Source organism: Grammomys surdaster, unplaced genomic scaffold (genome assembly GCF_004785775.1).
Source record: "Grammomys surdaster isolate TR1022 unplaced genomic scaffold, NIH_TR_1.0 126158, whole genome shotgun sequence".
Lineage (NCBI taxonomy): Eukaryota > Metazoa > Chordata > Mammalia > Rodentia > Muridae > Grammomys > Grammomys surdaster.
In genome coordinates, this window is record NW_021620966.1 from 6657211 (window position 1) to 6671332 (window position 14122).

General features: G+C 34.2%; 1 protein-coding gene across 1 annotated transcript in view; it reads right to left on the minus strand.

The window, feature by feature from the left end:
* Positions 1-8186, minus strand: part of LOC114612355 (pancreatic alpha-amylase) — a 9055-nt gene extending 869 nt beyond the window's left edge. The window contains exons 1-9 of the mRNA XM_028757309.1: positions 7998-8186; positions 7522-7668; positions 6567-6755; positions 5222-5452; positions 3343-3476; positions 2563-2685; positions 2371-2470; positions 1048-1166; positions 816-941 (exon numbers count right to left, since the gene is read on the minus strand). Coding sequence (XP_028613142.1) covers positions 816-941; positions 1048-1166; positions 2371-2470; positions 2563-2685; positions 3343-3476; positions 5222-5452; positions 6567-6755; positions 7522-7668; positions 7998-8165 — 1337 coding nt within the window. The 5' untranslated portion in view covers positions 8166-8186. The remainder of the gene's footprint in view (positions 1-815; positions 942-1047; positions 1167-2370; positions 2471-2562; positions 2686-3342; positions 3477-5221; positions 5453-6566; positions 6756-7521; positions 7669-7997) is intronic.
* Positions 8187-14122: the final 5936 nt, after the last annotated feature.

Sequence of the window (14122 nt, forward strand, 5' to 3'; positions counted from 1 at the left end):
TTTGCTTTGCTTTGCTTTGCTTTGCTTTGCTTTGCTTTGCTTTGCTTTGCTTTGCTTTGCTTTGCTTTGCTTTGCTTTGCTTTGCTTTGCTTTGCTTTGCTTTGCTTTGCTTGTTAGTAAGATATGGTCTCTCTCCATATCTATGGGTAAACTGAACTTCACTATGCAGATCAAGGTAGCCTCAAACATCCAGCAATATGTATGCTTTTGCTTTTTCAGTACTAGGATGAAAGGTTGTGAGCACCACTTCTGGTATCTGATCTAGAGTACTCCAGATGAAGGAGGCATAAATGAAGACTCAGAAGTACTGCAGGTGAATAGACAATATTGATGACTTTAAAAGCAGAGTAAGTACTTCCTGAAGCAACTCATAAACCAGATGCAAGTACACATATGCCTTAAAATATTTAAAATACACAAATAGAGAACTTAAGACTGTAAAATGGACATACATAATTGATAATAAAAGGTACTGGGATAAGTTCTCCAGTATTAATATGGAACATTGTTTTATGATGTTAAGATATATGTTTACTGTTTATGTGTTTTGTGAAATGTTTCAAATGAGCTTGTAAATATGAATGCATGCTACGTCATTGTATGCTGTAGTTAAAGATCACAAAAACAAAGTTTTATTAACACAAAAGAAAAATAGGAAAGCATATATTATTTTTTATGTATACTGAACATGTTTGTGGCTTAAATTCATTGTTTAAAGATTTTTCACATATGAAAAATATAAATGAACAGGGAAAGAAAAGCAGCGTCTTGGAGTATAATATTATACATTCCATCTTTAATCACTATCCACTTACCAGTCATCATTGTTAAAGACAATGAATCCTTTGTTTCCTCTGCTAAAAGCTACTTGATTGCTGCCATTATCCCACCAGTTTGCAAAAGGCTGACCATTGACTACATTCCTGAAGGCAACCATGTTCCTAAAAACACAACATCGAGTAAAATATTCATTTCAACATTTTAACAGTTTAATATAAAAGGTTAAACAATTTCCTTGTTAGACAAGACCTGAAGGGGACATCCCACCTGATTTGACGCCATCTATGTTCACAGACCCAGTCATTGCCACAAGTGGTGTCAGGATTAATGGTCACTTCTTTTGTTGCTCCATTGTTATTAGGTGGTCCAATCCAGTCATTCTGATCCTTAATTATTAAAAGAATCACATCAATTCAATGCCTGTAGCTCCCTGACTCTTGCCACTACAGAAAACCAAAACCAAGTCCACTGGCTAATTCTGTCTCTGCAGTGGGTAATTGTTATCTAAGTCCTTAATTGTTTTCACTGAATTTTTAACTTCTGTGCAAACTGAGGTTCTCTACAACCATATTGAAACAGACTTCAGTTACTCCCTGAAATATTTCAATCACTATACACTACATGAATGTGCCTCAGTATACACATAAAAGAGAGACATAGTTATTGGCTACTATAAAAATTAAAATCTCCAATGAAAATTCTTTTAAAATAACAATTTTATGTTAATGTTAGTTGATTTCTTGCCAATAGCTTATAAAATGTGCCAAAATGTTCTGGCAGTATTAAGTTTATCAAAATATTAGTGAGTATCTTATGATGGCAAAATACTTGAATATACCTCTAAAAAGTTATTCTACTCATGAGAGTACTTCAAAAAGAGAATAAATTTGTATACACAACAAAGGGATTTTATTCAAAGGGAATAAAAAGTATCTGGCAAATTTATACTATATATATGCATATACATGTATTTGTATGTGTATATGTATATATATATTTGATGTGTCTCTATAAGGCTAGTATTTTCCACTAAGATATGATAGTTCACGTAGCTCTAAGATATCTGGTAGTCTCATTGCTTAGTTAAGTTTTGAAATTGTTTACACATATGCAACTAATAAACAAACATATATTAGATATAATTCAAGGCACCCATGGATTGCTTCTTCAAATCACTGTTCTGTGATTCTCCTAAGCTCTTATCTACTATAATTTCCTTAATCAACCTCAAACCAGATGCTCTCTAATTCCACCAGAAAAATAAAAGTATTTTTGCATGATGACATTTATGACATTTATTGTACCAAGGGCAGAAAGAATTTAAAATTTCTTTTGGTGTTTGCAGGCATAATTCAATGTTAAATCTATGAGTCAGGGCTTTACCAGGAGTAACTCTTTTTGCCCTGTATTTTGTTAATATTTCAACTACTTCATTTTCACTATCAGGTACTTCTTCATTGCCCTCATTTTATAAAACTATAGTGAATGAACACTTAGTAATAATTCCATATGCTATAAATTTACATTAACTTAAACAGAACAATTTTCCTTTCTGGAATAAAATATGCTTCAAACAACTCCAAGACTTACTTTTCCATTCTGGAAATTTCTTTGCCAACGGTAACTTGACATTACTCTTGTGAATCCATAAGGATGAGCCAACATAAATCCAACGGCCATTTTATACAATCTAAAAGTTTAAAAATAGTATTAAAAAAGAAGTATATTATGCTTTACTGTCATTAAGAGCAGACTCCACAGCTGCAAAGAATGTTGTCTTACCTAGCATCCCAGAATGACAGGATGGATGCTCCACCAGCACCATGTCCTCGCTGATTGTCATGGTTGTCCACAAACACAAGGGCTCTGTCAGTAGGCACGAAACCCCAGCCTTCTCCCCAGTTCCTGCATATTTATAAGCACATTATTCTTTCACAGTGCTTAGTGTAACATTACATATGACATTCTCAATTATCTAAATAAATAACAATTTCATGAGAAGTTTTTCATATAGATATGCATATATATAAATATACATATATAATTTTCTATGGTAACATAAATGGGAATTTTATCCCCATTTAGGTCTTACTATATAAGATTTTTTTCTGAGATTTTGTTCTTTAGATCTTTTTTATTGTATTATAATATTATGGAATTGAAAATTAAGATATCCGTATTATATAATATAGAATGAAAATGAATTTGTAACTGTGCCTTTAAATTACACACTTTTGAAATTTTCAGTTACTTCTCTCTCACTTATGATCACAACTATTTTTACTAACATATTTTTATTAGATCATGAACAAACATTCTAAGAATCTAAGGGACTTACCAGGAACAGAAAAAAAAATCACTAAGTGATATTTTGGATTTCCATTGCTATCAGGTGATTAATATACCAAATGAAAATATGATTAAGGGTTGGTGAACAATAAGCTTAACTAGTAATCAACAACGTCATAGTTGTGTAAGTTAGAATATTTGAAGATATATCTTATTGATGCCAAATGACAACAAATGTATGATAGATCAAATGATGAAATAGTATATACTTACTTTAAATATGACATCTTCTCACCATCCCACTTGCGGATAACTGTGCCAAGTTTTGCACCATACTTGAATTCTGTCACACGGCCATTTCCAAAATACTCACTACCTTTGATTGCCTCACCACCCAGATCAATGACCTATGAGAGATATTGGGGCAAGTGTCAATTTATGTATATCTTTAAATCATATTATTGAATGATAATATTATTTAAAATTTTTAAAATATTTCTGTTATTTGAAATGTTACTAATGGTTTTCTATATACCTACATTCTGATTTCATTCATAAACCATATGTCACATTATTGAAGGAAAGCAAATTACAATCCAAATTATGAGAGGGTCATTTTTATCCTCCAGGATGACTGCCAGAAGGGACAATTCATTAGTTCACCATAAGGTAACACTTGTCAACATTAGAAGCACTTATAAACTCATGAACTTTTCTAAATAAATTAGAGGTACAATGTGGTCATACTCATTACACTTCAAGTAACATTACTGCTGAAGAAAAGGCTTCATCCATTTGCCTTAAATACCTCCAATGCTAATAACATAAGACAAAACTCAAAATCAGAAAGATTGGCTTGAGACAGTAAGCATTATGATATTTCTGTCTTGTAAAATGATATCTTTGAATAAGGGATTGCTTAATGAATTTAGCACTGCCTTGAAACATGATTGCTGATGCCGAGAAGTGCTTGCTGACAAGAGCCTAGCATAGCTATCCTCTGAGAGGTTCTTCCTGCACCTAATACAGATGCAGATACCCACAGCCAACCATTGGACTGAGCCAGGGGACCACAAAGGAATAGTTAATAGTTAATAGGACTGAAGGAGGTGAAGTGGAATTTGCAACCCCATAGGAAGAATAACAGTATCAACTAACCAGACCACCCCAGAGCTCCCAGGGACTAAACCATCAAAGAAAGAGTACACTTGAATGGTTCCATGGCTCCAGCTACATATGCAGCAGAGGACAGCCTTATCTGGCATCAGTGGGAGGAGAGATCTTTGTTTCTATGAAGGCTCGTTGTCCCAGTGTAGGGGGATGAAGAGGGATGATGCTGGAGTGGGTGGCCAGGTGGGGAGCACCCTTTCAAAAGCAAAAGAAAAGGAGATGGGATGGGAAGTTTGGGGAGGGGAGACCAGAAAGGGGGACAACATTTGAAATGTAAATAAATAAAATAACCATTTTTTAAAAAAAGAATTAAATATGGTATTTCTGATTAACAACATTTGTACTTTTAAGGACAGAATGATAAATCTACAGGTGAATGAGTTATTAACCTACACTATTAATTATATGCTTACAGAAATTTGATATATGGTTTACACAATGATAATATTTAAAGAAAAATCCCATGAGACTTTAAATCCTATGCAAAGAACTATAGAAAACAGAGTACAGGGAGCCTTCCTGAGGGAAGAGCACAACAATTGATTGTCCAGTACCAAGTCAACCTTGTAAACGTACATGTGGGGAAGCAATATCTGAACTGAATCACTTACATATGAAGCATTATGAACTACATCAGTTATATTTAGAAATATATATGTGTGTGTTGTGTGTCTGAGTATGTATACACATATATGATTGTATTTATGCATACATATGTGTATATATATATACATATATATATATATAATTTTTACATACATGCATGCACACACACACACACACACACACACACATATATATATATATATATATATATATATATAATAACAGTAAGTAAGAAACAGAGGCCGTGAACCTGAAGGACAGTGTGCAGGGTAAGGGTAGGTACATGGAAGTATTTGGAGGTAGAAAAGGGAGCGAAGAAACATTGTAATTACACTATAGTATCAAACTTTAAAAAAAAAACTATACATTGTTCTACCTCTTGGAAAATGAAAGGTCTGCTTCCTTGGGAGAACCATTTTGTATTTAGGTTATTTAGTTTATCCAAAACTGCCTTTATGTCTCCAGGCCACATGTGCTTAGCAGCATCAAGTCTGAACCCTGCTACACCAATGTCAATGAGATGGTTCATGTAGTCAGCCACCTTGGTCCGAACATAATCTTTATCAAGTGCAAGATCCAGAAGGCCAGTCAGACGACAATTTCTGACCTGTTGTAGCAAAAAAAATTGATTTATAAAGAGGTATTTCTGTCTGGGAAGTCAGCATTCAGTCATTCACACATTTATCAATAGCAAAATTTTATATGGGTTTTAATTGGGACATAGAATGTGGCCAGGCAGTGGTGGCACATGCTTTAAACCCCAGCACTTGGGAAGCAGCGGCAGGCAGATTTCTGAATTTGAGGCCAGCCTGGTCTACAGAGTGAGCTCCAGGACAGCCAGGGCTATACAGAGAAAAAAACCTGTCTCTAAAAACCAAAAAAAAAAAAAGATTAAAAAAAAAAAGAATATATTGATGTTCTAATGTGAACACAGAGTCTGAAATTTTTTTGTTGTAAATATACAGAATATCAGAGATTAAGATAAGTGAGCATTATAGTTGGTCCATTCTCATTTCTGATAATCCTTGCCCCCTCTCTGTCTCTCTCTCTGTGTCTCTCTGTCTCTGCCTCTCTGTCTGTCTCTCTCTCTCTGTCTCTCTCTTTGTCTGTCTCTCTGTCTGTGTCTCTGCCTCTCTGTCTCTCTCTTTGTCTGTCTCTCTGTCTGTCTCTCTCTCTGTTTCTCTCTGTCTCTGTCTCTCTCTGTCTCAGTCTCTCTCTCTCTCTCTCTCTTTCTCTCTCTCTCTCTCTCTCTCTCTCTCATTCTCTCTTACTTTCTTGTTCTCTCCAGATCTCTTTCTCCATTTCTCTTTTATTCTTCCTTCATTTTTCTTTATTTTACATAGGTCAAAAAAATCAAAGCCAAGAAGTTGCTCATATTAAGTATACCAGTACAAAATTGAGACTGTGACTCAGTCTTGAAGACTGTTCTATATATGATTTGCATTTCTAATATTTTCCATTTCATCATATTTATATAATGACTAAATCAAGCTTTTAATTTTTTCAGACAAATTTTTGAAAGAGCACTCCTACCTTTATCATTGTCATTAGCATATCCTTATAAAATAATGTAAAAAAAATACAGGACATGTTTCCTTTCTGTTTTTTTAGCGTTCTGTATTAGTAATATTCATTTTTTCCTATGTCCAATTGCATTTTTAAATTTCTGTGCATATGAAGTATAGGCAGTTCTTTATACCCATAACTGTCTCTCTCATTACCTGATAAGCATCATTGTAATTATTAATTTCTCCATCACATTTATTATCATTAAAATCCCAACCAGAGTATGGAACTGCTGGGAATTCCCTGTTAGAAGGATTGAAGTAACTTCCACAGGTACTACTTGTTCCTGCAGCATTGCCTGAGCCGCACATGTGATTAATGACAGCATCCACGTAAATACGGACCTAGAAAAGAAATATGCACACTTCAGTTGGACTCAAAAATTAATAGTTTCATTACATTCTCACAGCAATTCTCTAAAACATTTAATCTGCTGCTTTGTATATTCACTTTAGAAAAATGAGTCAAGTGAGAAAGAAAACTAACGTGAAATAAGAAAACCAACAATAGTAATACTTTATTGAAAAGAATATACAGGTCTTAAGGAGAAACAAACAGACACTACCATAAAAACTACATACAAAAGTTCAGTGTTTGACAAGGTAGGACACTGGATAAATTTAAGAGTCTATTGTATTTGACATTTTACAGAGTTACAAGGAGAAAGAACATAGCTTAATTTATATACTACATGGCTAAAAACCAGAAGGAAGATACTTATCTCTTCATTATAGAAAAAAGCAGATATTTACCACCTAAAATAACGATGGGGAAAGAAAACCTACAAATTTAAGTTAGAAAGAGAAATCACATAAACATAACTTAATCCTCACATATGAATCAGTGCCCATGAAATTACTTTAGGAGGTTTCTACAGTTATCAATTTTAAAAGTCAACATTTTACTTTATGAGTACTATTCTTTCAACCTCAAATGGTATATATTCAAGGATTTCAAAGGTTGACAATAAGATAGAATTCTATTTTCAATAACGCGTAAAATGTAAAGTAAAATTTTAGAAATTTAACACCTGCTTAAACAAAAAGAGATAGACACAAAAGAGAAATATTTTCATATATAATAATTTTAAGAAAATGTGTCTTCACTTACACCAACATTGTTGCACCTCGTCACCATGTCTCTGAATTCATCTTCATTTCCAGACCTTGTGCAAATTTTGTAGCTGATTGGTTGGTATCTTTCCCACCAAGGTCTAAAGGGGTTATTAACTACAACATTTTCATTGGGTGGAGAGACCTACAAATAAAACAGTTATAATTAGTAACAGACTATGGCTTACTTTATATTCTTAAATCTTGTAGAAAGCTATTGATAATCTGACATTACTTCTCAACCTATAAACATTCAGTTCTATTGATTAACAATCACCAGATATTATGGAAGAACATTATAGAGGTCTTCTTGATATTCTTACAATAAATATAAGAATGCCACAACTACCAAACTTTTTTACTTTCTCAGCAAAGTTTTGTGTGAAATGAAGTTGTGCTCTAAAGTCATTAGTCTTGATTAGAGTATTATGATAGTACAGTAAGCTTTGGACTTAATTTGTGAATTAATCTTACCTGGACCCCTCCAAATCCCTTAGGAGCTAAGTATCTCTCACATTCCTTGGCAATATCAACCCAGCGCCACTCAAATAGGTGGACAATAGCAGTCCTCCCATTCGTAGTATGTGGGTCATACTGAGCCCAGCAGAACCCAATGAGGGAAAGCAGCAGGATGAACTTCATTTTGCTTTGAAGTTGTCAGTGTTCTTTCTAGTGCCTATTTATATTTCTGCACAAAGTACATTTCCTAATTAAATGCTCACGAGTAAATATTTAAAGTACAGTCTATCATTCAAAAGAGATTAGAAGCAATGATGTGTACAGCTGAAGGTTCTCCAGAAACTCCCATGTAGAATAAACTTAATTCTTTTAAATATCAATTATTAATTGACTTATATTAGATCTTAGTTTTTATGACCTCTGCTAGCAAGTACAAGGAGAACTACAACTGAAATCAAACATATCTGGGACTTTCCATCTTTAAATTTCTGTATTGCATCATTCCAAATACAAATGGGATAATCAATTCATTTCTTTTTGTTTCCCCATTTAGGATTTTTTTTTTTTTGCTATTTCAGCATTTTCACTGAATTCTAAGATATTGCAAAGTATTGTGGCTTATACCTATTATCTCAGTAAAAAGAGAATGACAAAAGTTAAGATTTGTGCAAGTCACCAATTTATAGAAAGTAATCTAAATAAAGAAATAGAATTATATAAGAGGAGTTGGCATTAAATTTAAATGTCTTTTGAGTTGTGAAATATGCATTTTCTTTTCATCAACACATAGACTGAAACTTCAATGTGCAATGTAATAAAGTTCATTGTGTGTTAGTTTTTCTCCCTAGCCAAATATCTTTTCTTCCTGACATAATACTTCATAAAAGTAGTAATTTACTGCCATTCACAATATGTATAAAAATCTTGTGAAAGAAAGTTATAGTATAGGTAAAGAAGCAACATTCTCCTTCCTTTCAGCAAGTGATGAGTTAGTGTCCTGTTTTATCAAGGACTGACTGTTAGGGATATAATGATGAACAAAGCTGCAGTTGAACTTAATGGAAAAAAAAACTAAGCTTGTTCATGAAAGTAATTAAAGCATTAACAGTGTTAATAATATAATTTACAGGCATATAAAAATAAGTGAAATTTACAAATGATAAGATAGTGAGTCAGTTGAGTTCAACAAATGCACCTTTCCAACTCACTGTTTAGGGAATACTTCACTAAGGAAGTGACCTTGCCACTGGTTTGAATGATGAAAGGCAAAAGATGCTTTGAAGGTCAGAAAAACCAAACCATGGCAAAATAAAGCCTACAGATGAATTGGCCTTAGAATACTGGAGAGACATTAGTAACAACAGAAATGTCAACAGAGCTAGAGCATGTATTAAAGGGGAAGAAGAAATCAGGTGAGGTTGACGGGTAGTGGTGGCGTACGCCTTTAATCCCAGCACTTTGGAGGCATAGGTAGGCGGATTTCTGAGTTCCAGGACAGCCTGGTCTACAAAGTGAGTTCCAGGACAGCCAGGGCCATACAGAGAAACCCTGTATCGAAAACCTAAACCAAAAAGAGGAGGAAGAGGAGGAGGAGGAGGAGGAGGAGGAGGAGGAGGAGGAGGAGGAGAAGGAGAAGGAGAAGGAGAAGGAGAAGGAGAAGGAGAAGGAGAAGGAGAAGAAGAAGAAGAAGAAGAAGAAGAAGAAGAAGAAGAAGAAGAAGAAGAAGAAGAAGAAGAAGAAATAATTAGATGAGGTCATTGAGTAAGGGCAAGTTTCAGAACAGAAATCTGCCAAGAATCTATAAGGAATAGACAAGAATATTACAATTACAATAATGTGTTCTGTGATCAAAAAATGGATTGAATTTTTTTCCAAGTGTTGAAGGTGGGATGGGAGGTAAATTCTAAATGTAAATTCTAAATGTAAATTGTGAAGTGTCCATAATAGGGTCATATGTTTGAACACTTGGTGCCAAGATGATTGTGCCTTTTAGAAAGGTAGAACATTGCAGAGATGAAGCCCTACCTGCTGACCATTATTTCTTGTTCAAACTTTTATTTCCCATATTCCATCCACTGTTACTCATGTTGCCTATGTAGCTGCTGTTATTCTATGATAACATGAAAACCTATAATCATTGTAAATTGGAAACCATTGATTCTCCAGAAACTTGTTGCTCAATTAAGTATGCTCAGGCATTTCCATACATACTGATAAACTGCTGATTCTCCAGTGTGAAGGTAGCCACTGGTTCAGTACTCAGATTGAATCATGAAAGATGTGTTAGTAAAAATCTATTCCCTTAATAAATATTTTGGTAGAGTGACTTCTTGGCTCTAGAAAATCCTGACTAACTCACAATGAGAGGAGGTTGACTGGAGAGACAATAGAGAGGAGGATGATGGGTAAGAAAAGTGAAAGGGATAGAGGAGTCAAAGGACCAGAGAAGAGGAGAGGGCTTACAAATTTGGTAAAGGCTAAGTATATAAATGATATCTAATTAAATTCAGAGGAATAATATGAAAACAGAAAGTCAAAAAGGACTCTGCTACTTAAGTATTTGCTAAACAGGAGAATGATACTGACATATCACAAATGAATCTAGGAAAGACTGGGAAAGAACTCATATCTTGATATTCAGGTTCAGTGCTAACCCATGGAATTTAAAGGGATTTAAAGCCAAATATGAAGAATTATAAAATGCTTGCATGAGAAATAACACTTTCTGTAAAGTATGAGGATATGAATTGAGTGTTCAGCTTTCATATAATTGCTCCCATACTCATATGTCTGTAAGACAACAATTAAGAGGCTGTGACTGAATGATAAATCCTAGGAAATCCTAGTTTATGAGACTTTCCAGAATGGTAAGTTTCAAGTTCATTCAGACCTATAAAGAGTGGTAGAGGAGAACAATTACTTTCTTCTCTGGAATTCATGAAGGGTGATCATACAGATATAGTTGCATACACATTACACCACACCCATACACATCCCCAAATAGCTAGATATGATGAATAAAACAGATACAGTTGCGAATTTTTAACACAGCAATGATAAGTTGAGGAATTGCATACAAAATATGTAGTATTGTTTTATCAGTTGTCTAAACATAAAAGACACCGCTTTTGCATTTGGTATGTGCAGGCCAATGAACATTGGCTGTCTTATCAAGCCTTCAGTCTTTGATCTAGAAAGTTTACTGGGTACCAAAAGGAAGTTCTAAAAAGTTATCAATGATATTATACAATTTTGATCTTTAAGTGCTATAATTAAGACCTGCTAGCCATGATGTATCTACAAGTGCAAAAGTACTATGACAGTTGCCACTTTCCAATTGCATCTGAGATTTGCTCCATGGGAGGAGGCAATGTGTGCTTGGCACTGTAAACCTTCTCAAAACCATATGACTTTCTAGGTCACTGGCTTGAATCTATTACCAATATTTTTGCTAAATGGAGAGGTTAATATTTTTTGTAAATATGTGTATTTGTACTCATAGACTGGAAAAAAACTCATTTTTAGAGAAACCTCATAGAGAAGCGTGTGACAATCAATTCAGAGACTCATGCGTTTTCAAAGTCCTGAGAATAAGAGACTAATAAGTGTTCATCCCTAAGTAGGATATCTATCCATCTCACACCAAGGTCCTTTGGGACATAGTGGAAGAGGAATAATGATATTGTGACAGGTAGCAGATAGGGAGAAGCATTACATAATGCTGCCTTCTGCATGCCTTTGCAAGCATAGTTACACGTCAACTGAGACTCACATAGAAGCAGGTAAAGATACTCGACAGTAAAAGCCTGAGCACTGAGAGTAGAGTCAACAGGTATGAGAAGAAAGAAATTGGAAGGGAAGTATAAGACAATACTGTATATAACATTGGTCAAAAATTTTGAAACATAAAATAGCATTAGGTATGTAGGTCAGTGGTAAAACATCTGCTTAACATTTATGGGATTTTAGGTGCATTTAGTAGCAACACACACATATAATGGAACATTTGATAAGATTGTATCAGGAAGTAATTCTGTTCTGGGATAAATATATATAATCATATGTATTCACACATATATACGCATATCCAATAATTATGTCTACTATGTCATTTCTTATACAGAGCACATAATTAATACAGATTATGTCATGTTTCTTAGTTCATTTCATAACTTTATGATTAGAGCCTTTGTTCTTCCTTCGTGTAGTAATTCATAAAATATTTAATAGAAAATGTTAATAATTATATGTTTATAATTTTAATGGAAAAGCTAATTACTTTGGTTTGATGTTTATTTATTTTGTAATTACTGAATTGTCACATTGTAGGCCATAAATGTGTATAATTAAAATAAAATATATAAAAGGAAAAAAGTTAAAAATCATATCTAATGTTAAGAAGAAAATTCAAGCTGAAAATTACAGTGTCATCCAAAGTGTTTTTTAATCTATACTAGAGAAAAAGTTTCTATATTTTTACTTAATGTCCATAATATGAATAATATTATAGAGGAATGATTCTTCAATAAAGCCAGGATTTCTCTTAATGTATCAAGTACCATGACTTAAAAATTTAACTCACAGTTAAATCACAAATATTTATATAATTTGAGATCTATGTAGACATAAAGGAAAAAGTAGTAACATGTAATACTGTTTGTATTTTGTAGCTTCCTATTTGTGTGTGTGTGTGTGTGTGTGTGAGTGTGTATTTGTGAGTTGTTTACAAAATTGTTTCTCTACCATTATGTGGGCTTTTCCTTTGTTGTATACTAAGGCCTTATGAATGCAAATGAATTAACTAACATTGACCAATGAGGCACACTGCTCTTCCCATTGCATTTATTGCACTAGAAGGCTCATACTTAATTATCTTTATATCTTTAATAAGACACATGTCTTAATAAAACTTTATGAAATTATTGTTACACTTTTGCATACAAATTTTATTAATAATTATTTTATTTATTTACACTTCAAATGTTGTCCCCACATCTGGTTCCCCTCTATGAGTTCTTGACCTCATCCTCCCTCCCCTTTGCTTCTGAGAGGGTGCTCTCTTACTCACCCACCCAATTCCCACCTCACCCCGCTAGCATCCCTCATCCCTGGGGCATCAAGTTTCTATAGGATTAAGTGCATCCTTTCCTACCGATGGCAGACAAGGCAGTCCTCTGCTACCTCTGTAGTGGGGGCCATGACCAGCCCATGTATGTTCTTTGGTTGGTGGCTTAGCATCTCAGAGCTCTGAGGGTTCTGAGTTAATTGATACTGTTGTTGTTCCTATAGGGTTGCAGTCCCCTTTAGCTCCTTCAGTCCTTCCCTTAATTCTTCCATAGAGGTCCTTGACCTCAGCCCAAAAGTTAGCTGTGAGGATGTGCATCTGTCTCTGTCAGCTACTGGTTGAGCCTCTCAGAAGACAGTCATGCTAAGCTCCTGACTTCGAGTACAATATGGCATCAGTAATAGTGTTGGGGTTTGGTGCCTGCTCATGAGATGGACCCGAAGTTGGGCCAGTCTATGGATGGCCTTTGAAAAGGCAATCTTTTAAATCAATCAGTATAATAGGACGTTCCTTAGGTACCAAGGGAGGCAATAGGATTCTAGGCTCTAAAGAGACCATTGGCTGAATGATTTTATTAATGGCTCTTATATGCATTAACATGTTACATTTTTCCTATTTGTAAGGTATTTTATTCTTTTTATTACTTTTAATTTTTTAGAGTCCAGTCATATTTTTACATTCATCATTAAATATTGAGGCCTTTCATTTTCTCAACTTCTTCACTTTTCAATATTTTAAAGCTTTAGATAGCAATACTATGTAGAAATTAGTCAAGTTAATGGTTGCTCTTACTGTAACACAAGGTTTCTCAAATAAACATTGAATTCTGCATAATTGCCTCAAATCAATAAATGTTCACTTGCCAGAGAGTCATACCCCATAAAAATGATATGAACTTAAGTTTTGCATAGTCTCAAGTGAAGGTTAGAGACAAATAACAAAGATAAAGGTTTTCAAGTCTGCCAACAAGATCTCTGACAATATTGACAGGTTTTGAGCCAAAAGTCAGTAGTGTTTCCAATGTAAATAGAACATTCTGTGCTCCGGGGCATACTAACAATCTGTAAACAAACCC